This window comes from Agelaius tricolor, unplaced genomic scaffold (genome assembly GCF_023055355.1).
Source record: "Agelaius tricolor isolate 1412-34295 unplaced genomic scaffold, bAgeTri1.0.p SCAF_20, whole genome shotgun sequence".
Classification (NCBI taxonomy): Eukaryota; Metazoa; Chordata; class Aves; order Passeriformes; family Icteridae; genus Agelaius; species Agelaius tricolor.
The window spans coordinates 2,037,174-2,063,668 of NW_027269280.1; the positions used below are offsets into that span (position 1 = coordinate 2,037,174).

General features: G+C 55.0%; 1 protein-coding gene across 12 annotated transcripts in view; it reads left to right on the forward strand.

Moving 5' to 3' along the window:
• NCOR2 (nuclear receptor corepressor 2) overlaps window positions 1-26,495 on the forward strand; it is a 227,685-nt gene that overhangs the window by 190,355 nt on the left and 10,835 nt on the right. For 9 of the 12 annotated variants that reach the window (XM_071444955.1, XM_071444958.1, XM_071444961.1 and 6 more), the window contains 19 exons: window positions 79-634; window positions 4,916-5,036; window positions 5,942-6,179; window positions 10,408-10,563; window positions 11,003-11,142; window positions 11,224-11,329; window positions 11,976-12,080; window positions 12,882-12,985; window positions 15,401-15,551; window positions 18,958-19,110; window positions 19,495-19,581; window positions 20,037-20,311; window positions 21,099-21,462; window positions 22,205-22,435; window positions 22,838-23,083; window positions 23,226-23,375; window positions 23,785-23,925; window positions 24,029-24,191; window positions 24,709-25,142. In XM_071444955.1, the coding sequence (XP_071301056.1) occupies window positions 79-634; window positions 4,916-5,036; window positions 5,942-6,179; window positions 10,408-10,563; window positions 11,003-11,142; window positions 11,224-11,329; window positions 11,976-12,080; window positions 12,882-12,985; window positions 15,401-15,551; window positions 18,958-19,110; window positions 19,495-19,581; window positions 20,037-20,311; window positions 21,099-21,462; window positions 22,205-22,435; window positions 22,838-23,083; window positions 23,226-23,375; window positions 23,785-23,925; window positions 24,029-24,191; window positions 24,709-25,142 (3,921 nt within the window). The remainder of the gene's footprint in view (window positions 1-78; window positions 635-4,915; window positions 5,037-5,941; window positions 6,180-10,407; window positions 10,564-11,002; window positions 11,143-11,223; window positions 11,330-11,975; window positions 12,081-12,881; window positions 12,986-15,400; window positions 15,552-18,957; window positions 19,111-19,494; window positions 19,582-20,036; window positions 20,312-21,098; window positions 21,463-22,204; window positions 22,436-22,837; window positions 23,084-23,225; window positions 23,376-23,784; window positions 23,926-24,028; window positions 24,192-24,708; window positions 25,143-26,495) is intronic. The other 3 variants (XM_071444960.1, XM_071444967.1, XM_071444966.1) reach the window with 1 other exon arrangement.

Sequence of the window (26,495 nt, forward strand, 5' to 3'; positions counted from 1 at the left end):
GGGGAGGGGGTGGAGGCAGCGATATGGGAAGCAAAAATCTCAGGCTGATCCTTATTTTTATTTCTTCCCTTTTCTCAGCTGCAGTAAATAACAGCTCCGACACCGAGAGCATTCCCTCGCCAAGGCCCGAAGCCAAAGAGGGAGGCGAAAACGGGGCCAAGGCACCACCCGGGCCGGGAGGTGACGCCGGCACAGAACCGGCAGTCAAGTGGGAAGAGGCTCCAACGCCCCCCGGCGCTCCCCCTGCTCCCCCTGCCAACCCCGCTCCTGCTGCCAGCCCCCCGCCGGAGACGGCTCCCGAGGCTCCCAGCAGCGAGGAGAAGGTGCCCGAGGAGCTGGTGGTGGACGTGGTGAAAACGGAGGAGCCGGAGGAGAAGGCGAGCGAGGAGCCCTGCAAGAGCGAGGTGAAGAAGGAGGAGAGCGAAGAGAGCCAGGAGAAGGACAAGGGGAATGACAAGAAGGTGGAAAGCGGCGTCAGCAGTGCGGGGACGGCAGGGACGGAGGGGACGCCCAAGGCTGAGAAGAAGGAGAGCCACAAGGGCAGCAAAGGCCCCGGGGTGAACCCCGACAGCGACTCCAGCGCGACCTGCAGCGCAGACGAGATGGATGAGCAGGATGCTGTGGACAAGAGCAGGTAGGAGCGGGGGACAAGGGGACAAGGGCATGACCCAAGGGCCAGATGAGCTTTTCCATTGTGTCACAGTGCCCATGGGTGCCTTTGTGAGCTCCTCCTGGGGAGTATCAGTGCTCAGGTGCTCTCCCAGGCAAAGGGACTTCCCAGCTGTGTCCCCATGTGCCCCCAGCCCTTTGGCTGTTGCTTCCAAAGGGGCTGTGACACAACAAGCAGTGCGATGTCCCAACGCACGGGTGCTTCTAGGACATGGACGTGGGCAGATGTTGGGTGCAGAGCCACTGCATTTGCTGGTGGCAGCTGCCCATCTGGGTGACGCAATGGAGCGGGGTGTGCTCTCAGGGACAGTGGAGTTGTGCTGGTTTGCCAGCATCCGGGGCTGGGAATGGTTTCTGTCTCAGTTGGCATTGGCAGGAGAAAAGTCGCATCAGGGATGCCTTTTTACTGCAAGAGGGGGCGAGCTGCTCCTTTGGCAGAGGTGTTGCTGAGATCTGTAGGGGCAAATTATCCATCCTGGCCATAAAGGCAGGAGAATGTGGTCTGTGTGAGCTTTCCTGGGGCCATGCCAGTGGGTCTTCACCTGAGCCACTGCAGTCCCAAGCCCTCCACCCACCCCTAGGTCTGGCAGCCAAGAGCGCCTCAGACCCTTCATGGATGGCTCTTGGGACAGGGAGGAGAAACACTGGCCTCCTCCTTGGAGAAACATCTTGCTCCCCTCCCAGCTTTTCCCACAGGGCCCTCCCCACCCAAGAGCCTCACACATGGATAGAGGGTTTTCCATTTTTTAAAGAATACATGTGAATACACACAGCTTTGTAGCACTGAATTTTATGATGGCTCCTGGGCCAAGTGGGACTCCTGTGTACACCCTGCCATTGTATGTAGGGACAGCTGTCCCTCTTTGACTCAGAGCTGGGCAGGGACTGAAGGCTGACATCCTGCATCCAGTGTCTTGCAAGCCTTCTGTGGGCTCACAGGGAGCAATGTGGCAGCAAGATGGGTGCTGCCAGGCTGGGCAGGCTGTGGACGTGTGCAGTGCTGTGGATGGGGTTGTTGTAAAAGCAACTGAGCAAAGTGATGAGATGAAGTCAGAGGGAGCTGGTGTGCATCCCACCACTCCACATGGCCTCTGTGTTTCCCCTGTGGTTGATGCAGGAGCCAGTGGATGAGCGCTGCTGGTGTGGGAGCATCCTCTGGGGTGCAGCCCCTCACTGCCAAGCAGCTGGAGCAGCGCAGGCGGTGCCAAGGGGTGGTGGAGGTGCTGCTGGCCAGCCCCGTGGCAGGGCTGAGGCCTCTTGGCTGCAGTGCTCCTCTCCAGCAATGGCCAGAGTCCAGCACCACCCCTCCCCACCCTCCCCGGCTTCCCAGACAGGAGAAAACCTCCCAGTAAGGGAGAGTGAGGCCAACAGGGCTGTCCTCCTCCAGTTTAACATTAACCCAACCGAAAGCAGGGCAGCAGTGGCTTGCACCAACTTCTCAGCAGCAAAGAGAAGCAAAGAAGCAAATCCTCTTGGGAACAACTTTTCCATCGCGGCTCCTCGCTGAGTCAGCTCCTATCTCGCTTGTCAAACAGTTACCAGCTTCCAGGAATATTAAACACCAAACAGGCGTCCCGAGCTCCCGGGCCACTCCTCTCAGCCGGTGTGGTGATGAGGCGCGGGCGATAGCAGAGCCTGCTGGCACGGGAAGGCTGCAGCTGACGCTGGCATCGGGCACTTCCCAACCCAGAAGCACCCACAGGGTTGATCCTCAGCTGGCTCAGAGCTTTTGGCTCCCAGTGGGGACTCGGTGGCCTTGCCAGCTGTAGCTGTGCTCCCTTGCCTTCCCCGTGGGCCCGGGGCTGCCGGGCCGCGGGCGTTGGCGCTGCCGCAGCGTGACTCGCGCGGAGCGGGGCCGCGGTGCCGCGTGAGCCGCCCCGTCACCGCATCACCCGATGCTCGCCCACCCACCCAGCGCCAGCGGGGCGTGGGTGCTCTTCCCTGCGCTTGTGAAAGCATCAAGCTGTCCCCGGCATCTCCCAGAAGAGGACAGAGGGTGGCTGGGGTGTCCCCGCGGTGAGAAAGGGAAGGGTTCAGAGTAGGGGCAGCCTTTTTTTGGTCCTCCTGCAGTTCGCGCTAGCAAAGACATGTCCAGGATTGAGGAGGCGCAGCCTTAACTCATCCAGGCTGAAGGAGGCAGCTGGTTGTCTGTGGTTCCATGCAGCGAGTGCTGCAGGAGGGCTGCTGCAAGCACAGCCAAGATGTGGTTCAGCAGGAGGTCACGCCAGATGGGGACATGTGAGGGAGGCCACACACAGCTACCACTGCAGACCTGCAGCATGGTGAGGAGACACCTGCACCGACCATGCCGGTGCTGCACGTCCCATTGCTGGCTCTGCTGTAGGTGCAGGGACTCTGCCAGGCCAGTGCCTCATTGGAGCCATGTCTCTGGCTTAGGGGAACCCATTTTGGAGCTCTGATAGCCACTGCCTTTGCACAACTACTGTGGAGTCATGTTTGGCTGGGTCGTGTGTCAGGGTGTTGGATCATCTGGAAGTTAAATAAGTCCCCATCCGTCTCCGTGGCAGAAGGAGAAAGAGTATGGGAAATGCAGTGTCATGGTCATCCCCAAAGCTTCATGCCTGGGAGGGGACATTTCCATACTGCTGAGGCTCAGCTGTGAGCCTGCCAACCCCTTCCTGCTCTGACTCTTTTCCCATCTTTCCCAATGCCATCAGCCATCTTAAGGCGCTGGTCCTTGGGTTTGGGAGGTGCTGGGTTGGCAGCAAGTGGATAAGAATTGTTCAAGAATTGTTCACACGGTGATTTCCAGAGCAAAGCACCCAACAGACATCCCCTTGTCTGGCGCAAGATCTGCCGGGAGGGACGTAATAAATTAGGCAATTTGCATATTAATGATTTTAATACTGACTTTGGCTTCCCAAGCATCAGGATCCTGGAGGGCTTCAGGAAACCTGAAGATCCTGAGGGTGCTTAAAGGGACTTTAAGGGTGCTTCAGTGTACCTCTTGAAGCACCAACGAGTGCACAAAGCAGCTGCTGGGGTGGCAGTTCCACAGCTCAGCCTGCAGTGAAGGTCTCAGGAGCAAGTGCTGGGTGCCCTTGTCCCCAGCCTTGTGTCTCAGCAGATTTTGGGGCACTGCACCCTTCCAGGAGTGCAGCTTCACAACACCCATGTGGCTCCTCAGGCAGACATCATTTGGATTATTTAGGGAAGAATTTTTTCAAATTTGCTGTCCCTTGGTTGGTTTTTCCTGAGTGCCTAACCCTGGTGCCACTGTGGAGGTGGGTCCCCTTCCCCTCTGATGCCAGGCACTGTGCAGAGCGAGGGCTGGGGCAGCCCCAGCACCATGATGAGTTTATTCCCCACACACGGCCCCGCCACGCTTGTTTATTCATCCAAGGGTGAGCATGGAATGACCTTGAAATTTATAGGCTGAAGAGAGCACTGAAATAACAGCTAAAATAAACAAATCAAGCTGTAAAGCTTGAAAACTATGAACTGGCTTCAACAGACTGGAGTCAGGAGGGAGAGAGAGCAGAGATGGCCTGGGCAGACGTGGTCCCTGAGGTCTCAGCATGAGCTCAGGAGCTGGACATGCTGAGGGTTTGACCCAAGGGCTTTGCACGCCTGCATCCCCACCCCATTTTGGTGGCACCATGGGGGTGCCCCCCATGTTTGCACAGGGGCTCTGCATGGCTGCCTGAGTGTTACCAGGCAGCTCAGACAGCCAAGGGGAAGAGCAAGTGGTGAGGGTGCAGGGCTGCACAGCCGCTGAGTGCCAAATCCCATCCAAATCCAGCCTCTCATCTTTCAAGTGACCCAAGGGCCTGAGTTGCCTGCACATGGTGGCTTGCCCTGGCTTTAGCACCTTGATAAAAGACAGTCCTTGAAGAAGAGCATGAAGCCCTGGTGAGCTGTACGTGTGAGCTCTGGAGGGTAACATAATGTCCAAATGAAATCCGGCTGGTCGCCTTGCTCCATAACACCCAGCTCCAGAGTCCATTTTCCCTCAGGTTTATTCTGGACAACAGCAGCTTTGCTAGAAATAGCATTGGGATGAGGGAAAGTGGGCTCAAGAGCCTCTTGAGCCGGACATAAGGGTCTTGTTTGAACATGTAGTCCCTTGGGGTTGTCTTTGAGCCCAAATTCCCAGCAGCCAGCACGCTCCTCTCTGATGCAGAGGATGTCCTCTGGGTTTAGCAGCACAGAACAGGGGTGCAGGCTGTGGGGGAGCTGAGGGCCATGGAGCCTGTCCATGGCTGATGTCCTGTTTTGGTTCCAGGTTGCTGTCCCCCCGGCCCAGCCTGCTCAACACCGCCAGCGACGCCCGGCTCAACTCCTCGCCGCAGAAGCCGCTGGACCTGAAACAGTTGAAGCAGAGAGCTGCTGCCATCCCTCCCATTGTGAGTACCTGCTGGAGAGGGCAGGGGCTGGGAGCACAGCCTGTGCCTCATGCACACTCTCCCACTGGGCTCCACGGTGTGCATCAGGGTTGCAAGGATGTGCTCATCCCTGGGGATGGCCTCTGGTCCACAGAGAGCTGTGCCTGGGCAGTGTGAGCCCCCAGCCAGGCAAGGTGCTCCCTGTGCAGAGGGTGTTCCCAGCTGCTGGAGCAGCTCTGCCAGCAGCATTTGGATGTCTCTTGAGCTCTTTTATCAGAAAATCGTGGGAGGTCTGGACAGAAAAAGCTTCTCACTGCCACATGACTGCTGCCTCCCATGGCTTTAAAAAGGAGTGCACCTTCCCAGCCCTGCACTTCATCTTGTGCTTGAAGGATATCACCTTACTCACCCACGAGTTTTGCTTGGTCCCCCTTTCTGACTTTTCAGTAGCCATGTATTGAAAGTACTGATAAAGTGTTTAGGCTGTGAGAAGAAGCATCCTGGTATCTCCAGGGTCAGCACTGGAGGAGCAGCAATGCAGGGTGGGCAGGGAGGAAATCCTGCTTTGGGGTTTGCATGATCAGGGAGGGCCTATTTCTGATGCTCTTCCAGTTTCCCATATCATAGCTTAAGACGTGGCTGTTGTAATGTAATGTCTGGCAAAAGCTACAAGCACATAACTGTAGATAAGAGGTTTTGAACAAGTCTGACTCTTTGCTGTAGTATCACCAGCACAGAGCTGGTACTCTTTGTCATGGGCTTTTAAAATCTCCTGTGGCTAGTGAGCTTTGAAGCCCTGTTTGGTCTCTGCTAAGACTTGCCATGATAGTGTGGGGCAGGGGCTTCTCATAACTCGTGATGCCTTCAAGATTGTTACGGATGTCAACAGCACATGATGAGTGTAACCAACTCTTACTGCTTTGCAGATTTCAGAAGGTTTCTCAGAGGGGGTATTGCAGAGTGGAAGCGCGAAGCCTCAGGTGCCTCCCCACGCCTTGGCTCTCTACCAGCAGCAGATCACAAAAGCCCACGAGTCTGCCCGCGAGGACATGCCCCCGAGCAAGCTGTCACAGTCCCAGCAGCAGCAGGCTGAGAAGGAGCAGCAGCAGCCCAGCAGCAGCCCCAGGGGGAAGAGCCGGAGCCCCGCTGTTGGAGAGAAGGAAGGTAGGGCTGTGCGCGCGTTCATCCGCGCGGAGCTCCCGGGGCGTGCAGCTGCACGCAGCCAGCAGCTTTCCCCCTCCTAGGTGAAAGCTTGTTTCAACCCCTGAAAGCTCTTTAATAGCATCTTGAGGCAGGACGAGAGAGGCATGGCTAATTTCCCATGTTCATTAGACAGTACATGATGTCTCATTGAGCCCACAGCAAACGCCGGGCAGTGTGGAGCGCCAAGGAGGTGAAGATTGCCTTTATTAGCATCTGCCATTCACCAGAGAGCAGAGGGGCCTGGAGGCATGCCAAGGCTCTGGGTACAATGGCTCTTTTCTACCTTGCTGGCTTTCTATAAAGAATGCTTTTAATGCACAGCAGGGACCATTATTTCATTTAAAATCAATGCTAATACTGTGACTCGGAGTCCAAAGGTTCCTGTAAAGATTCCCAGTGCTTTCTCCCTGGAATAGCTCTGATGTGGTTTGGCTGCCTAATGAGCAATTCAGAGGTTCCCACCATAGAGCATCTGAAGCATTATTAGCTTGAGCACCTGGGGATCAAGGTTAAGGAGAGACGGGAAGTCCTGATGAAACCATCCTCTAAATGTGTTTTTAATCTGAGTGTTAGAGTCTGTTCCAGTTCAGAGTCTGTGTCCCTGCCCCCTGTAGCTTGCCCGTGGCTCAGTTGTTAAGGAAGATGAGAGGCTGTCCCCAGTGGCACGGTCAGGGAAGTTGGGCTTGCGTGGGTACAGTGTCCACCAGTGCTGGATCCTGAACAGGAGTGGCTGCAGCTGCAAAAATCACCTGCTTGTGCATGGAAGAGAAGGGTGGATAAGACTGCACTGAGGAGGCACTGGACTTGGCTGTGATGTTTGCTGGAAAATCACTGCACTAGTTCACCCTGGGGCAGCCAGGATTGTGGCAGCCTGCTGTGCAGAGTCCAGGCCAGGTAGTTATTCCTCAAGCTGTCATGTTCCTCTGGACAGAAGGATTTGCTTGCATTGTTGGCACTTGGCCACAATTTTTTCAAACAATAAATAGCACCATGTGTGCATCACACCTTCAGAATGTTTTGCATATAAGCAAGGAAGGTGACTGTTCACCTTGCAAGAAAGGGAGTTTCCCCTAAGTCGTTGCCACCCGTGAAGTCCCATTTCCAGTAGATCTTATCCTGCTGTGCTCCTGTTTGCTGCCCAGGTGGAGCAGTTCCCCTCCAGCTCTTCCTCCCCAGTGGCAGGTAATCAGGTTTGATCTCCTGTGCTGAAATCCTGTGCACATCTGATGCTGCACTGCTCAGCTTCCTTGTGAGCTGGGTGCCACTGCCAGCACTCCAGCCCAGAGCTCTGCATTGCCCGTGTCCCAGTGCTGCAGCTCCAGCTTCCTCCTGGCCACAGGAGGATGAGGAGGTGAGGCAGATGAGTGGGTATGAGGTACAAGGCAGGCTTTAGGTGTTGAAGTCACCCACTCCACTCTGTGGTCTGCTGGCACCATTATCAAATACAAGGATCTGTTATCCAGGTGGATCTTTTGTTGCTTTGTTCCCTGAGAAGCACTAATGACATGAAGCACTTTATTCTCTTCTCTGTACAGCTCTGAATATTTCATGTTAATGAAAGTAATTATGCCTCCCTATATCCCTGCAAACATCTCAGTAGGTCTTGGGCTCCAGCTGTGTGCTCTCCAAGCCCTGTGTGGCTGTGCATCTGTGCTGGGTGCCACAGTGGGTCTGGGATGCATGTGGACCCCAGGGAGACATAGGCTGGTCTCCCCTGTTCATAGTGGGAGCGCATGTCCCTTTTGAAAAGCAGCGGGTTTGTGATGAGTCACCTCAAGGGGAGAAATCAACTCCCCCAAAGCCCTGGTTTCAGTACAAGTATGGACTCAGGCACTGTCTCAGTTCTGTCTCTGCCTCTTGGAACACATCCTGGCTGTGGGTCAGGGGTTAGAAGGGAGATAGCCAGATATTCCTGGCAAATCTGTGTGCATCCCTTCCCTCCCCTGCTCTCCGAGCCATCCCAGTGGAGTGGCAAGCATCCAGACTGCAGACATGGCTCGGAGTTAAAAGGGAGAGTCCAGCACAGCCTGCAGAGCCCTCTGGAAAGCAGCCCTGTGCCACCTCTCAGCAAGGGGCTGACTCCACCAGAGCAGGTACTCCTGTTCCTCCCTGGCTTGATAAGAGAGCTGGAACTCCTGCAGCCGCTGCGGAGATCAACATCCTTCTCACCGCTCTGGATCCGCTTCAAAGCCGAGCCTTGCACACATCCTGGCCCAGGCCTTGGCTGCCTTGCAGCTGCTGGCTGGGGCTCTATCAGCTTGGAGGGTGGCCAGCCAGCCATACCTTCCTGAGCCCTGCCTGGCCTTCCAAGAGGAGCTGCTAATCACGGGGCTGGGCAGAGGCAGGCAGCCCTAGCCCTGCCTGGATCTCACCGGCAGGCAGATCCCTTTGCCCGGTGCTGAGCTGCTGTCGGGCATATCTTTGGTTATCACTGGCGGCTGGAGAGCCAGCAGGGTGTTTGGTGTTGATTTAGTTGTGTTTCATTTGGCCTCTGTAGGCGATGGGGAGCCAAGAGCATTAATTTGGATGACGGATCATATAAACTCTGACTCCTTCGCTCCCATTCCAGGGACTTGATAAACGGTAATAGGAACTCTCTCTTCCCCGTGTAAGTGCTATTTTATCAAGAGCTGGCTGAGTTATAGCCACCCTCTAATGCGGGGGCAATTAGGAACTGGCCACATTTCACAGGCTGGAGAGGCTCACAGGGGAGGGGATGGCTCCCACGGGGAGGGGAGGAGGACGAGGCTCTCCGAGAGCCATCCAGGGTGCACACAGCCTTGGCTGACAGTGCCTTGGCTTCAGGGAACGTCTTCAGCTGGAGATCCCAGCGCTGTTTGCCCCCACGTGAGCAGAGCTGAATGGGGCCGAGCTGAAGGGGAGAACATCAGGGAGTGTGGGTGTGCCAGAGACTCTCCATCAGTGAGGAGGATGTGCCTGGATTCTCCTCTGTTGGCAGGATGAAGGGATCCTCTCTGGGACCCTACATGGGGATGGGAGAGGCCACAGCCAAGGTCTGGTCCCACCAGGCTGCAGAGGTGTGAGTGCCTGCACACCTCTGTGTGCCCAGAATAGATTTCTTCTCTCACTGAGGCAGACAAGAATAATGTCCCAGCTTCTGAGTACACTGAGCATTAATAACGATAATGTAGTAAAGCCTCATTAAATTGGGCCTCTGATAATCTACTTGCCCTATTATTAGGCTTAGCAGGATTCAGCATCTATTTTTATCAAAAATTGATGGTTAAAGGCTGGGTTCATTTGTGATTGCCATTGTTTACTGCCCAGTTTCTAATTTCTGGTCAATGCAAACGTTACACAGGTGGATCTGGGGAGGAAGGGCAGTGCAAAATGAAGTGTTTATTGATCACAAGCAAATCCTACCAAACCTGCCTCTAATCCATCCAGAAAAGGCTGTCTCATCCATCTGCTTAGCCAAGCGTGAGGATGCACTTGGCATAGAGCTGGTGCACATGAAGCCTCTCTTTTCCTCAGCATCTTCCAGCACATGGCAGGGTTCAGGTGTCCCCAGCACAGCTCCTCCATCATTAAACTCTCCTTGGCCTCCCTTCAGCCTTTTTATAGCCAGGATGAGCCCAGCCTGGTATCCAGGATGGGAACTGGGTAATTTTGGGAAGCTGCACACCACAGTGTAGTCACCAGCAAGCTGGTACCCTCTGGATGTCCCCCATGCACCAGAGGAGTGCCAACATTGCTGCTTCTTGGCTTTAACCTCAGGGAAGGATTTGGCAGCATCATCATTAATCCTCCAGCCCTGCCATGCTGGGATGATGTGGAGCTGTGGGCACAGGCAGGAGCTGCCCAGGAGCAATTCAGTAATGGCCAAGTCCTGGACTCTGCATGTCAAATGCCATCTCTCCTGGGTGAGGTGGGATGGCACCAGGTCCACAGAGCTTCCTGTGGGCAGTGAGCACCAGCAGAGTCACCAACAGACACCCCACTGCCCTTTAAATCTGAGTAAAATAAGTGCTGTCAAATCCAGGCAGTGACACTGAGCTTTTTCCTTGTAGCTTGGTTGGAGAGTTCATCCTCACCTCATGGCCAAGTTGGACTGAATTGAAGCCATCTCCTATGCTTGGAGCTGGCTCTTGCTTGCCTGCCATGCTCACAGGGACCCCTCACTCATGTTGGCCACTGACCATGCAGTTTCTTTCTGTGTCCTTTGCAGAGAAGTCCGTGCATTTCTCAGCCATTGCAGAGGTTCAGAAGCTGAGTGCTGAGTCAGTGGCTGCCTCGTGCTGGCCCCCTGTTCTGTCCTACCCCCGGGATGTGATCAAAACTTCTCCCCAGACGGAGCCCCACTTGTTCCAGTACAACCCACCAGGCAAGTAAAACCCACTGGCTGTGTGACATGTGCCTTCCCCTGCCTGACCTGGGACTGAGCCCAGAGGCTGTGCTTACAGCCACTGTCACAGGCTGGGCTCTTTAAAGGTCCCAGGGTGGTCAGGTGTGTCTCCCAGCTCTGGCTGGGGCAGGTGTAGGGATGTGGTTTGTTACAGAGCAGTGTGGGTGCAAAGTCAGACAGGTTTTATCCCTCTCTGGCTGGAGGGCAGCTCATCCTCTGGCTGCAGAGGGGACAAGGCAGTAATTTAAACTATTCCAGTCCTTTCCAAAATGGCTGTGTGACTTGGAGCTCGTGCAGGCTCACAGCCAGCCCGGTCACTGCACCCAGCCCCTGCTCCCTCCCATTCCCCTTCTGTCCCTGATGGCTGCAGCTGCTCTGCCTGCCCTCAGTCTCACTGACATTTGTGTTCTCCTCACAGGACACCCCATCCCACTAAACCTGCATGAAAGCTCTCGCTCAGGGCTGCAGAGACTAGCCAGCATCTCCAACCCTCCTCCCCTCATCTCCTCCACCAAGCACCCCTCCGTGCTGGAGAGATCCGTCGGATCCATTTCCCAGGTAGGCCACTGAAAGGTGTGAGAGGTGGAGATGCTTCTCAGGGACCATCAGTTGCTCCTGACCTCTCCTCTTGCCCCACAGGGAATGCCCATCCAGCTCCACACACCCTACAGCCCCGAGCACGCCAAGGTCCCCGTTGGTTCCATCACCATGGGCCTGCCACTGACCATGGATCCCAAGAAACTGGGTAAGGAACTGGGAGAGGAGTTGTTTTCTCACATGTTTTGCAAGCAGGAGGGAGCAAGCTTGCCAGAAGCACAGGGGAAAGGAGGAGCACAGAGAGAACTGCTAAGAGGATGAAAGGATTAGTCCATCAGGGGAGCAGAGACACGGGGAGCTGAATTTGTGCAGTTGCAGTATAGGAAAGCAACAGCTCAGTCAGGGACACTTCCCAGCCTATAAATACCCTTCAGGTAATACTGTGATCGAAGGAAGGAAATATATTGTTGTTCCTCAGGCTGGTAGGATAAAGAGTAAATGGCCTGAAGTGAACAAAGAAAGTGTTTAGTCTGCAGATTTGGAAGCTCTTGTTAACAGCAGGAGGGAATGGGTGAGGGATCAAGCCTGGGGAGGAGGGATATGAGCTCTGTTTCCCACTGTTATAAACCAGCACAGGGTTTCCAGTGTCAGCTCTGGTCCTGGTGTGGGCAGTGCCAGGGTGAAGGATCTGGCTTTGCTGGATGGCATTTGTGCATTCACCACCCTGGGGAAGCCCATCCCAAGGGGTTGGGAATAGCAAAGGTGCTGAGAAGGTGCTGCCTCCAGGCTGGCACAGCCAAGGGCTGTGGCCCCGTGTCCTGCACCTATGCTGATACCTGGTTAATGTTTTCCAGTGCCTTTTCCTGGAGTAAAGCAGGAACAACTTTCTCCTAGAAGCCAGGCCAGCCAGCCAGAAAGTCTGGTTCTGCAGCCATCCCAGGAGGGCTCCATCCTGCGGGGTGAGGACACGGAGTGGGGCACCTGCCCCAGCTGTGGGGAGGGAGGGAGGGAGGGATGCTGGCACTGCCAAGCCTGGTGGATGCCACACTGGCTGCAGCTGCCCAGTGATCTCAGGTTGGACTTCTGGAATTGTGCCCAGCCAAAGGGGTCTCTTTGCCCCTTTACCTCCCCACATCAGGGCCTCAGGTGTTGATTCTGGTGGAGGTTTTGTGTTCAAGGGGAACCTGAAAATTTGTTGCTTAAGACAAAGCGAGACCTGTTTAAATTACATTAATTGGTATTTTCATGCTCTTCGTTGTTGGTGCTCCAGCTGATCAGGGACCCCATTTTGGTTAAATACAGCCCTGATGGGTTTCTTTCCCCATTAACCAGGCAGAAGAAAATAAATGCAGAGGTTTCTGGTTTGTGAACCTCCCAGTAAGACAAGTCAGGAGCCTGAGTGCTGTGGGCTGGCTCCAACCCAGGACAGATCTGTGTGAATGAACTCAAGCCACCCTGAGCTGCATCTCACCACAGATCTGCTCTGATCACATCAGGAGAGGCTGAGCCAGGCTGTGCTTTCTCCCAGGCTCATAAATCTGCCCAGCACCTCCACAGAGACAGCAGGGAGCTGATAGCCTCAAGAGACTTGGCACAAAGGGCTCTGCAGGGTTTGGGATTGAGCGCTGACAGCTCTTGGAGGGTGTCCCCTCCAGTACCACAGAGACTGGGTCAAATCCTGCACTCAGTAGTCTCAGCCCCACAGGTTCTGTGCTGAACAGCAAATCCATCCCCCAGCTCACAGGTTTTGTGTCCTACAGGTACTTCCCTCAGCTCTGCCTCGGGAGGAAGCATCACCAAAGGAACACCCACATCCAGGCCCCCTCCGGAGTCACCCATCACCTACCGAGGCTCCATCACACATGTAAGTCCTTTGTCACCCCTGGGTGCTGGCAGCTGCAGCCTGTGGTGCTGGACATGGGCACTGGGGGTTTGTGGGGCACACTGGGTGTGCAGGACAGGCCTGTGCAGCAGCTCTGTGGTGCTCCCACCCCATGGAGCCCCTCAGAGAGGTCTGCAAGCAGCCCCCACTCGGGATGGCATGAGCGGTGTCCCGTGAGTGAAGACTGCAGAAGAGCAGAGCCCAACAAATAGCAGTGCAGCCTTACAGCACCTTTAAACCCAGCTTTGCCTTTTGTAGCTGTAAAGAACAGAGGCAAAAGCAGCTGTAAATGGCTCTGGCAAAATCATCTTGTCAGGGCAAGAAAGTGGAGGCGAGCAAAGGAGATGGGTGGAGGGCCCAGGCCAGGTGGAGGAGGGAGGAGGCTGTGAGGGGCAGGTAAGGCAGCAAGAGCTCCTGCCAGGGCTGAGCATGCTGGGGGTCCTGCCCAAAGGCTCTTCAGCAGGAAGATACTTTGGCCTTAATCTCCACCATCCATCTTCAGAAGAGCAGCTGGCAAGCGGGCGATAGTTTCTTGCAGTGTGAGTTATTGCTCATCTGGTAACAGAGCAGAGAGCATTAAAAAATAAAAAATCTGTTTCCCATGGGGATTTTATCTGGCTATCATTCAGATATTTAAAGACATTCAGGCTCCAATTTTTGCCTGCCTTCTTCAAGGAGGATGATCATGCTCACTTTGGCCCTGGGGACCTGATCCTGAATCCTGGCCCAGAGCAAAGGCTTAGCTTGCCTGGTGCCCTGTGTCCAACATCTGCCAGGAGTGGATGCTCAGGGGCTGTAAATAACCCATCAGAGCGAACACTTGCTCCATCCTCTCAGATGCTCCTGTAGCAGCTGTGGGCAGCAGTGGGTAGGTGTGAAGGACCTTGAGTACCATGTGCCAGTTGAGGAGATCAGCATAGTTTGTTGAGATACTGCTTTGCATCCAGTTAATGAATCCAGCCAGCTAATGAATCCATCCAGATTCCTTTGTTTGGCTGGGGATTGAGGTACCAGGGCCAGACCCAGGGCATTGCCTGGCTCTCCTGCTGGCCCAGCAGCCTGCATCCCTCTGCTCCTGCTGGGGAGAAGGAGCCCCCTGTTCTGGCAGCAGCTCCTGGTACCAGAGCTGATACTTGATCTCAGATGAGTCATCCAGTTCACAGGAAGCAGATCTTGAATATATGCTCTCTGCTCTGAAGCCATCTGTCATCACTTGCTTTCACATCCCCTCGGAGCACATCTGTGGAGGGAGGTGCCTTACCTGGGGCTGGGAGAGCCATTGCAGGTGCCCAGATCCACTGCAAGGGTGGGTGGCCAGAGCACTGAACCCACATGCTGGTATGCCCTGGCTTTTGGGGACTGCTGCTGCTCTGAGAGCTTAGTGGAGAGCAGGGGCACCCCCAGGCAGGGGTGGGGAAAGAGCCTGAGTGGCACAACTGGGAAGCACCAGCAAAGCTGGCGGGGGCATCATGTCCCGAGGCTTCCCCCAGGCATCAGTCCCAGGGCTTGCTGGGGTTAAATGAGCTGAGTAGGCAGGTGTCAGTCAGGAGTGTCACTCTGACAGCATCACTGTGCCTTCCCAGAGATGGGGAAGGGGGGCTGTCACCCCATGGTGGCTGTTCCCAGCTGGCACCGACAGGTTGCAGTGGCAGAAGGGTGTTAATCACCAGCGACTCCTCAGGGACATCAGCTCTGTGTGTTTTGAAGGGGATTCGGGGGACAGGTGCTGTGAGCTGTGTCTGCTCGTGGTGAAGGAGAGGTTTCAGTTCGCACTGGGTGTGTGTGGGGAGCCTGCTGCTGTTCCTGTTGGAGATCTGAGGCAGGCTCTGCTCCCTGACCTGCTGCAGGACCGGTTTCGTTGTCGCTGCCGTCTCGCCCGGGCGCGCTGCCAGCCGCAGCTCCCGCACACAGGCAGCTCCCTGAAGGTCACACTGCTGCCAGCAGATGTGCCTGGGTGGGCAGGACATCTCTGTGGCTCCTGTGCCAAGCTGGGGAAATAGGCTGCAGGGAAAAAGCTAATGCTGGAGCAGTGCCTGCTGTCACTAAGGTGTCCTCAGCGGAGCACCAGCCCTGTCCCCCAAACCCGGGGAGAGGGATCAGGCCAGGCAGCTTACTCCAAAACACACAGGGTGAGAGTTGCTGTTTTGGAGGTCTGCGCTCTCCTCATCCCCTGCCTCTTCCCAGCAGCCTCACACAGATCACGTACCTTTTTACTGCTGCTCGTTATCGTTCTCATCAATAATTAAGCTGCAAGTCCCTGGCTGTTGGCTGCGCCAGGAAGCGGAGGCCGGGTGCGCTCCCTGCGCTCAGCTTCCCGCGAGGAACAGCCAGTCCCCGCACGGCGTTTGCTTAATTGGTTGTGACACTGTTAAATATGGATCTTGGTGGCTTTCCAAGGGCACCCCGGCAGAAGTGCTGTACAAAGGAACCATTACCAGGATAATCGGAGAAGACAGCCCCAGCAGAGCAGAGAAGGCGAGGGAGGATGCCGTGCCCAAAGGACATGTCATCTACGAGGGCAAGAAAGGCCACGTGCTGTCCTACGAGGGTAAGTCCTGATCCTCTCTGCCTTTTTAGGGCAGGTGCCAGGGGTTTGTGCCACTGTGGCTGGGACTTGGGAGCTATTTGAGGAAAGGCTGATGAGTACAACAGGCCAGCCTCCTGTCTTTGCTTCCAGCGCTTCTCTCCCTTCCCACCCTGGTGCCCTGTGTATGTCTGTCCCATGTGATTATCTTGTCTTAGAGATGGCAGGCAGGGTTGCAATGATTTTGGGAAACAGGGAAGAGGAGAGGACCAGATAGGAAGGTGTTACCTTCATCCCTAGCACCCTGTAGTGGAGGGGGACTGATGAAAAACATTACAAGAGCACTCCCAAACTCTTGGGTCAAGGTGGACTCAAACCTGCAAGATGGAGGCAATGAAGGTTTATTTACCTGCATTGACTTAAGCACCCTGAGGCTTTTCCAGCATGAGGCTGCCCTGCAGGAATCCTCCTGGACCCAGCCTCAGTGTCTGGTGGGTTTTGCTGGAGCTGGTGAAGCCATTCCTGCATCCCACAAGGAGCCTGTCTGGGGATGTGTTGGCTGCACCCCTGCAGCACGGGAAGGCTTTTCCTCGGTAGCTGCCAGCAGTGCCTCACTGCATCAGTGGTACCAGCAGGTGGTCAGCAGCTTCTCCAGCCTGCTTTGCCCATCAAAGCTGCTCTGTGTGTCCTGGTGCCTCCCGTTGGAGATAAGCAGATGTTGCTCTCCAGTGAGGCTGGAAACAGCCCCATTCTTGCCTTTCACTGTGTGCTGGGTCAGGCATCTCTCTTGTGGAGCTGGACTCCTGCTGGCTTGCATCTGTAGTCAGGAAGAGCCAACTTAGAGATGCTGCAGCCCTGAATCCTCTTGGGGTCAAGCACTGGCGTGTGCTCTGGTGTGCACAGGGATGGCTGTCCTCATGTGTCACCTCCCTTCTCACTTGACTTTGGAGATGACTGAGGAGCTGATCCCAACCTCAGCTGCCTCAGTAGGTGTCTGTGGGAAGCTGCTGTGCTGCTGAGCCCTCTGCCTCCCTCCCTGGGGCACAGTATCCATTCCAGCCTGCCTGGCAGCCTGAGCCCTGTGGGCAGTGCTGCAGGCAGTGTGTCCCACAGAATTCCCTTTCCTCATGGCCACAAGTGCAGGCAGCTCCTTTCATCACAGGCTGGGTTGTCTTATCCAGGGCTGGCACAGAGGGTTCAGGTCAGGCCATGGGGACAAGCTCCAGCTGTTGTCACCATTGTGTGTGTCCTGGGACCACAGGACCTTTCAGGACAGGGCCCTGTGCTGTGCCTCCTGCCTGCCACATGGAAACTGGCTCACAGCATGTCCCCCCGGGTCCACTGTCAACTCTAGCCCAGATAAGAAATGTCACTGAGGAGGACTTGACTGGATGCCCTTTGGGACAGTTGGCAAGGCTTGCACCAGGGAGGACTCAGGAAGTGTTTCAGGACTTGTTTGTGCAAGAAGCTATTTTAATCAGCTCTGCCCGGGCTGGGAGTCGAACAGGGCTGATCTCAGAAATAGCACCATCAGGGACAGATGGGGAGCGCTCCTGGCAGTGAGGGCTGCCCATGCCCAGAGCTGGGATCCTGCTCCACGCAATGAGGGAGGGCTGCAGACCAAAATCTCCCCTGTTGTTTGTGTTAGCCTGAGTCTCCCTGGCTGCAGCCTGTGTCACCTCTCACGCTACCCCCCATGAACACAGATGAGGAATTAATTCCTTCCTCTCCCCAGCAGCCTTTTACATGCTTGGTAGCGTTTATCACATCCCAAGTGATCCCGTGAGCTGCTGCAGCCTTGCCAGCCCTGCCTCTCTCCTTCCCCCTGTAGAGCCCAGCGAGGCTGAGCAGCCCAGGAACAGAAGAGTTAAAAAAAAAAATTAAATAAGAAAACTGAAACTGTTGGTGATTATGAATTTTGGCAAGCAGAAAAAAAATTGCAAATTCTTTAGTGTCATGAGGGTGCTTAAAATAAAAGAGCTGTAATGAGACGAGATCCTGTAGCATGTGTGAGCTGAATTGTGCTAGATTGGTTATTCTCATCCTGCATATGATTGCTGATGGCTTCTGCAAGGCGAGGAACGTGGGTTTGGAATGGTTTTCTTTCTGTTTAGTCTCTCTTCTCCCTCACGCCCTCCCCCTGCTTCCCGGTGGCACAAAGGGTGCCTGGGAGCGCGTCCCCTCCTGCACAAGGGCTGGTGGCAACAGATGTGCCTTGATGACAGGGTGCAGGCACATCACCCACATGGTGCTTGGCTGATTCTGAATGTCACCCCCGGATTTCTGCTGTCAAATGGAGCTGAAGCAAAGGCTCAGGCACGGACCCCCTCTTGTTTCCCCACACACAGCCCCAAACACTTTGTGGATTGAGTGGGTGCTGATTGCGGAAACCAACAGTGGGTGTGAAGTTGTAATAATCCCATTTTATTAATTACTGGTTTTGCCAAGGAGGAGTTTTGTTCCTGATTGTCCACAGTAGAATGAATGTTTTTTAACTTCCCTGCTTTCTCTAATTGTACAGCCACCTTCTCTACCCACAAAGAGGAGGATTGGTGCACTGGCAATCCTTGGCAAGGGCAGCCTGGCCAGGGATGATGGGCAGAGGCATTTGTCTCTCCTAGCTGACATCCTGTTTGGAGCTCATGGCACAAACCCAAGGCATTCAGCTGGATCAGAAGCTGCTGAATTCACAGCTCACTGCACATGATAGGTGCCCATTGCCCGGGATGGGCCTTATGCTGCCTGGCACAGGCAGGGCTGTGCTGGTGGTGGGGCTGTAGCTCAGGACGGGTGTCCACTGCCTGTTTGCAGGGAACCTGCTCCAGGTTTGGATCAGAGGGCAGTCAGTGGTCTCTCTTCATCCTAGCCCTCACTCCATCAGTCCTGCTTTGCACCATCTCTCCCAGTTCCTGTGTGTGCTCAGTGCTGTTTCAAAGGAATCATGCTCAGCTTCGCTTCTCCTCCGTTTTCCCTGATTTTCTCACCCAGGGAGTGTCTCGGCAGATGTTAAGGCTGGCCAAGATCCCAAACAGTAGGTGTCTAGCAAAAATCAAAACAAACAAGGAAAAAAACCCAAAACTCCCCAGACCCAAAGAGTCAAGTTCAGTGGAACTGCAGCTGCTCCCACTGGCTCAGGGCTGTCCTGCTGCCTACGGGATGGCCCCACCAGGGAGGGAGGGAATGGGACATGACTGGGTGGATGCTCCTACCCAAGAGGGAGGCACAGATCTGGAGTCTGAGGCAGGCAGGGAGGGGAGAGAACACCAGCTGAATTTCCTGGAAGCCAATCGCGTGCAATGTTTCTGGCACCGCGTAGCGGCGGCTGATGCTGGGATGAGATCTGACCCCTCAGCAACGCACACAAACAGCAGTAAACACCCTCTCCTGGCCCGTGCTGACTTTCCATGCCTCTTGGTGTTCCCCCCTGCAGGTGGAGTTGCTGCTTCTCAGTGTCCCAAAGAAGACAGCAGGAGCTCGGGAGCTTCCCATGAGACCACAGGAACTAAGCGGACCTATGATATGATGGAGGGGAGGATCAGCCGGGGCTTATCAGCCCGTGATACCTTATCTACCAGCATTGAAGGTGGGTCTGCATGAAACCTTTCACCTGGGTTATGTTACTGACCTGTGGAGATCTCATCTTGTCTTCTGTCTGCATGGTACATCTTCCTGTGCCAGTGTTCTGGCAGTGGTTAGCTGATATCCCAACAGGACAGCATCTGACCAGCATGGGAAAAAAAAACAGAATGTAGACTGGCCTGTTTGCTTTGAGTGTCTGTCCTGACAGACCAGCTCCAGGAATAAAAAAGAAAAAAGCACATTTAAAAAAAGGAAAAAATAAATAATAATTTAGAAATTGTTGGTATTTATCCTTGTTGTCCCAGGCATCCCTGGTAACACTGTCGTGTATTCGTGGTAAATTAATTGCTGTGTCACACCCTGACTTTCCCTCTTGGATCTCTTCTAGGTCTCATGGGTCGAGCGATCCCTCCAGACCGACACAGTCCCCATAACCTAAAGGAGCAGCATCACATGCGAGGCTCGATTACACAAGGTAACACCTGGGAGTACAAGATGGGCACGGGCAGGGGAAGCACCTCACGTGCATGGCCCCTTGTTCTCATCATCAGGGTGGGACAGGAGGAAGCAAGGATGGGCACATCAAGGTCCAGCTGCAGATCTTTGCAGCCCCTGCTTTGTGCTCAGAGAGATTTTCAGTCCTGCTCAGCTTCTACCTGAATTCTGCCAAAGTCAGGGACAAAATTGTCAGTGATTCGCATGAAGCAGCTTGAAATTAGTTTGAAATGGGTGCAGAAGGTGGTGGTAAATGAGAGGTGGACCAGCTGCATTAGTGGTATAGCTGCTCTGTGGGCTCAGTTGGGTACCAGTCCCTGAGTTACATGTGTTAACTAGAGACCCCCTAGAAGTGAGTATCTGCATGGGGACTGGGAGTCCAGGGTCTGCCTGGGGAGTCACCCTCTGCATCCATCATCTGCTTGGGGGTTGCAGGAATACCTCGGTCCTATGTGGAGGCCCATGAGGACTACCTCAGAAGAGAAGCCAAACAGCTCAAGAGGGAAAACACTCCACCAAGGGACTTATCTGATGCCTACAAGGTCAGATCTCATGATCTGACTCCTCTGAAAATGAAATCAGCCCACGAAGACCTGGTAGCCACGGTGAAAGAAGCAGGAAGATCAATCCATGAGATCCCCCGGGAGGAGCTGAGGCGCACACCAGACATCTCTCTGACCAGACCTCTGAAGGAAGGCTCCATCACACAGGTGAGTATGGAGTGAGCACTGGATGAGATCAGTCCTGCTCACACTGCTGCCCTTGCACAGATCCTGGGAGCCATTCCCAAGGTAAAAGGAGAGTAGAGACACCTTTGTGTTGCATCACTGCTAAGAGCTGACGCTCTGCTTGGGTACAGGTTGTCCTGCCCCATCCTTTGAAGGGATCCCTTCCAATCCAAACCATCCTCTAATCCTTCCCTGCAGATAAATACAAAGCCCAGGGCACCCCTGGGACGTTAAGAAAGCAATGATCCATCTACATGTGTAAAGAAAAGGGGACACATTTGCCTCTTTTCCAAGGACAGAGTCAACTCTGTGCCCTCAGCATTTGTGACTCTGGTGCACATAAACTTGGTCTCCTCCCTTCATGGGCAAGTGGCAACCCAGCAGGGCCAGTAGTTAGGATGAAACACGCCATGATATCTCCTGTTGGTCTCCAAATATTTGCAGGGTTCCCATGGCACCTTGCAGTCCTGTCCCATTTCACAGTGTGTGTAGGAGAGAGGCGTGATGGGCACAGCCAGCCTTCGGCAGTGACTCATCATCATCATCTTGTTGGAGCACAACAAGACATGCAAGATGGGCCCTCCACCCTGCCCTGCTCGAGTGGTTATCTCTGCTCTGCCGACGGCTGTTGGCTGTTTGACTGAGAAACCCTTGTGTATTGACCCACTGAATGAGGCACCCTGAGTCCTGTTGGAGCTCAGTGGGATGCAGTCACTGGGCTCCTTCTGTTCTAGGCCCCTTTGATGTCCCCTCTGCCTCCTGTCCCCAGGGTACCCCACTGAAGTATGACAGCGGCTCTTCCTCCTCGAGTACCAAAAAGCACGATGTGCGCTCCATCATCGGCAGCCCCGGCAGGACTTTTCACTCTGTGCATTCTCTGGATGTCATCCAAGACCCGAGGAATCTGGAAAGAGCTTATGAAGAGAGCCTGAAAAACAGGCCAAGCCCTGTGACAAACTCAGGTGGCTCCATCGCCAGAGGGGCTCCTGTGATTGTACCCGAGCCGGGCAAACCCCACCAAAGTGCCCTGGGCTATGAGGACCACCAGGCAGGGCACAGCACGGCCTTCAGCAGCCACTTGCACAGAGGGTCTCCAGTCTCCACACGGGAGTCCACCCCACGGCAGCACGAAGGTACTTGGCAAACCTTTTATTGATGGTAAAATGTCCAACAGCCAAGCAGGTGAGGTGCATGGGAGGTGGCTGCTGACCCCACCTGCCTGAGTGATTCCCAGCAGGTGCCTGCTGAACCTGTTCTTCCCAGCACCCCACACCCACGGCTGACTCATGGCACTGGGGTGGCTGCCAGGGACAGCTGGGGCTCAGTGCCCTTCCTGGGGGTGCTCACTCTCTTGAAGTGAGGGCACCTCACCTGCGCCAGGGTAGCCAAAGGGAGACTTGGGGCAAGTCTGGTGAAGCCATTGGTGTTTCAAAAGTGTCCTCCCTGTCCCAACAGCATCCCACAGCACTCTTTTTCCATAGGTGGGCAGGATAGCAGTGCTTGGGACACCGGGTGGGAGATGTTCACACTTGTCACTAACAGCAGCAGTGACCTCCTTGTGCTGAAGAGCTAGCAGCAAGGCTGCACCACCATCGGCTTGTGCAGGCCAGGGTGAATGCACAGATTGCCCAGCATGGATGTGCTGGGGTGAAGGGATGATTTGGGAAAGGCCTCTCTCCCACGGGGCAACTGGGACTTGGCCCACCCTGACCTTGATGGTGTAACAGGGCATGGCAGTGCAGGGAGGAGGGAAAGGCCCCTCAAGTTCAGGGTAGCTACGATTGTCCCTGTGGGACATGCTTGGCCAGAGGCATCCCTCAGGGACATGGCTTGGCCACAGTGCTCAGTCTCTGACTCATTTCCTTCTGCTCTCAGCAGGCAGCATCACTGCTGGGAAGCCGGTGTCCCAGGACAGAAAGATCACCCCCACATCGAGAGAGCTCACCAACTCCAAGTCTCCGCACGCCCCCGTGCCCGACCACCACCACCCCATCTCCCCGTACGAGCACCTGCTCCGCGGCGTCAGCGGCGTCGATCTGTACCGAGGGCACATCCCGCTGCCCTTCGACCCCGCCGCCATCCCGAGGGGGATCCAGCTGGAAGCAGGTACCTTGGGGATTATATGTAGGGCTATGAGGAGATGTTCTCGTGTGGAGGAGTTTTGGACTGATGTGATGTGGGATGGGAGGGTGCCTCGTTGTGTCATTATTAGCATGTATAGGGTGTATGAGGCGGGAAGTAGGATTGCAGCTCCTGTTAGGATAATTCTGAAGGCGGATCAGTTGAAAAGTGCGACTACAATGGTTAGTTCTGCTATGAGGGTTGTTGTTGGAGGGAGGGCCATGTTTGTTAGGTTAGCTAGGAGTCATCAAGTGGCTATGAGCAGTAGAAGGGGTTGAAGGCCTTGTGTAAGTAGGAGCTGGGCTGGGGGCACGGTTTTTTATTTTCCTTATGCTCCAAAAGCCTGAGATCTCCGGGGTTTCACATCTACATTATTTTCTCTCCCAGCTGCTGCTTACTACCTGCCAAGGCATCTGGCTCCAAGCCCCACGTACCCACACCTGTACCCCCCGTACCTCATCCGGGGCTACCCGGACACGGCGGCCATGGAGAACCGCCAGACCATCATCAACGACTACATCACGTCGCAGCAGATGCACCACAACGCCGCAGCCACGGCCATGGCGCAGCGGGCAGACATGCTGCGCGGGCTGTCACCCCGGGAGCCCTCCCTCGCCCTCAACTATGCAGCAGGTCCTCCAGAACAGCACTGCCCAGGGGTTTGGGAGCAGCAGGGGAGAAGGAGGCTGGGTCAGGCTGGCACCGCCAGGTCCAGCACGGCCAAGCTTGCAGCAGCTCAGCGTTGTCCTGACAGTCCTCTCGCTTCTCTCTGCAGGCATCATCGACCTGTCCCAAGTGCCACACCTGCCCGTCCTCGTGCCCCCTACCCCTGGCACCTCTGCCACCACCATGGACCGCATCACCTACATCCCTGGACCCCCCCAGACCTTCGGCAGCCGGCACAGCAGCTCCCCGCTCTCCCCAGGTAATGCTGGAGGTTGCTTTTCCAGTGGGAAAATGATTGAGGAGAATGCTCATAACCAATCCAAGGCCATGGGCTCAGCATGCCAGGACAGACTGGGAGACCCCAAATTAATTCTCACTCAGGGACTGACTCCCTCTCTTCCTGCTTGTTGAGGGCTTCCTTGCTTTTCCTCCTTCTTCCCCAAAGAAAACAGTTCTGTGGAAGGTCATACCCTGGAGACAGGACAGCTATTCCATGATTTGTCTGGGTTTTGTCGCGCTGGTTGCCCTCGTCTGTCCTGCTCCAGGTGACCTTGGATGGAGCCATTCCTTATCTGCTCTGCATACACAGCGATGTGAAGAGCAGGCAGCATTCCCAGGGAGAATTGCTGTGTCTGCAGCCCTCTCACTGCCTCTTGGTTGGGTTTCAGGAGGGCCCACGCACATGACCAAACAGTCAGGATCGTCGGTGTCCGAACGGGAACGGGAGCGGGAGCGGGAACGAGAGAGGGAGCGTGAAAAATCCATCCTAGCCTCCACCACAGTGGAGCATGCACCCATCTGGAGACCAGGTAGGCTGGGGAGGAGTCCATCCTCCACCCTGGGACCTGTGCTGGGTGGTAGGGTTAGGGCTGTTGGACAGAGAGCTAAATCCCTTCCTTGTGCTCTCCCCAGGTACGGAGCAGTCCAGCAGCCGTTCGTCCTCCCACTCTCACAGCCACCAGCACTCTCCCGTGTCACCCCGCACCCACGAGACCATCCAGCAGCGCCCCAGCGTGCTCCACAACACCGGCATGAAGATCATTTCCTCGGAGACCCCCACCCCTTCCGTCCTACGGTACGTGCCCCCCACCATGGTTTCCAGTGCTTGCCTGCACCAACACTTAATTAATGAGCACCTCTGAAAGGAAGGACTGGGAGTTGTTTTCCCTTCAGTCTCAGTGGGAGCGGGATTGAGGCTTTCAGGGAGGTTGTGGTGGGGAGAGGCACATTTTGGTGCCCCAATTCTTTTGCTTTTCCTGCTGCTGGGAGAAAACGTAGGAGTGTACCTGGGCCCAAATATGGGTATTACTCCTCTTGCTGAAGATTGCCTGGTGGTGGAGTTATCAAGGTCTCTGGGACCTGTTCATGGGTTTATGTTCTCCAGTCAATGCATTCAGGCCCAAGACCCTGTGGCCAGTTACTGTGGAGGCTCCATCCAATCCTTCCTCACTGTCCCTGCATGGCCCAGCCATATGCTCAGCAGGCCTGGAAGGAGCTCAACCAGGCAAAGCTGAACACTGAGGCTCTGGTAAGAGCATTCCCTTTCTCCACGTGCTTCTCTCACCTTGGCCTTGTCTTCATTTTCCTTGCAGATCCTCCTCCACCACTACCACGTCACCGATCCGCTCTGCCGCCTTCCCCTCGGCCTCCAGCCTGCGCTCCTCGCTCAGCGCGGCCGACGGCTACGCAGCCCCCCTGGACCCAGCCATCCTGCAGAAAGAGTCCTCGAGGGGGAGGGAAGCCAAGGCAGAGCGAGCCCAGACTGACAACAACGTCTACACCTCAAAGCTGCCCAGCGGGGCCAACCTGGAGCAGTCGCCTTCGCCCATTAAAGCCATGGAGTCGAGACCTTTGCCCGCCTCCGGACCTGGCTCCTCTCATCACTATGGCAGAGGACAGGGGAAAAGCCAGCAGCACCACCACCCTCTGGACCAGCAGCATGCAGCCTCGGGCTCCGAGCAGCACAGTAGAGAAAAGAGTCAGAGTAAACGCTTCTCCATGCAGGAGCAGGAGCTCCGAGCACTCGGTAAGAGCACCATGACAGCAGCCAACTTCATAGATGTGATTATCATGCACCAAATGTCTTGTGATAAAGGCCAGTGAGAAAGAGGCTCGCTGAGTAACCACCCCACTAGTGATGATCAGAAATTGAAGGGCAGAGGTGAGAGACCTGTGGCCTGACACCCATTTTATTTCATTACTTCTTATTTTCAGTTGCACATTTGGATATTGACTCCATCAGCTCCCCAAGTGTGCTTGTCCCTCTGCTTCCTGGCCGTTGTGTTATTCCAGACTTTTTTATTTTTGCTTGTTTTAAGGATCTTCCCTTCTTCCACCCTCTTTTAGTTTTTCCAGTTGCCAAGTCCTGTTTTGCAAATGTTGTCCAGTTCCTGGTATTGCTTTATACAGACAATAGCCATTTGCTAATTTTGATTTCCCCATCCTTAGAAATTCCCAGGCAGTCTGTAAAGAACAGTTGTGGGTAATAAATCAAAGGAGCAAAGTGGAGAACTGGGATTGTGAGCGTGACAAGGCTGCTGGCCATCAGACAAGCACTTCCCTGCTCATGAGCTGCAGGGTCTCTGAGGGCTTTGTGGGTCTCAGCTTGGATGGGGTCTCTGTGCTCAGGGTGACCTCACTCAGGGTGCTGGTACTGGATGCTGCCCAAGGTGGGCGCCGTGGCTGTCGTGGGATCACTCAGCCAACCATGCTCAGCAGCCATTTCCAGAGCAGACCACTGGAACCACCTAAGAGGAATCTTGTGTAAGAGAGAAAAGCACTAGGATTAGTTATTCCAGTAGAAAGTGCAGGGAGGGGGATGGATTTCAAGGTCTGGGTCATTCTTGATGGGACCAACCTTCAACCAGAACACTCATCCAAGCTCCCACTAGCATGCAGAAGCAACAAGCAGCCTTTGGGGAGGTTGGTGGGACCCCATCTTTAAGTTGCAGCAGCTGCCTTGGCCATCAGCACTTGGAGTTCGTGTCCCACTCCTCTTCCCATATCCCAAGGATGGAGAGGGTACAGCAGCATGGCTGGGAGAAGAGCTGCATCCCATCCCACCCCTCAGTCATGTCTGGTCCTGGCACCTTCTAGCAGTGTGTTCCAGGACTGTGGATGCACTTGGAGACCTCTTGTGCAGCCTCCTCCACTCTGGGCATCGCTGTCTCTCTGGGCATAGTGTGGGGGTTCCAGTGGGTGGAGAAAATGGGGGAACAAACTGTGAACCTGCAGAGGTTGGATTTGGTCCCTGGATCTCATGCTGTCACCGAGAGCTGCTGAGTGTCCAGTTCTGCAGGAATGAGACATCACCTCTTCACAGCAGCCATCACCACATCTGGACACCAGAGGTGGCCCTGCCAGGTCTTCCCTCATCTCT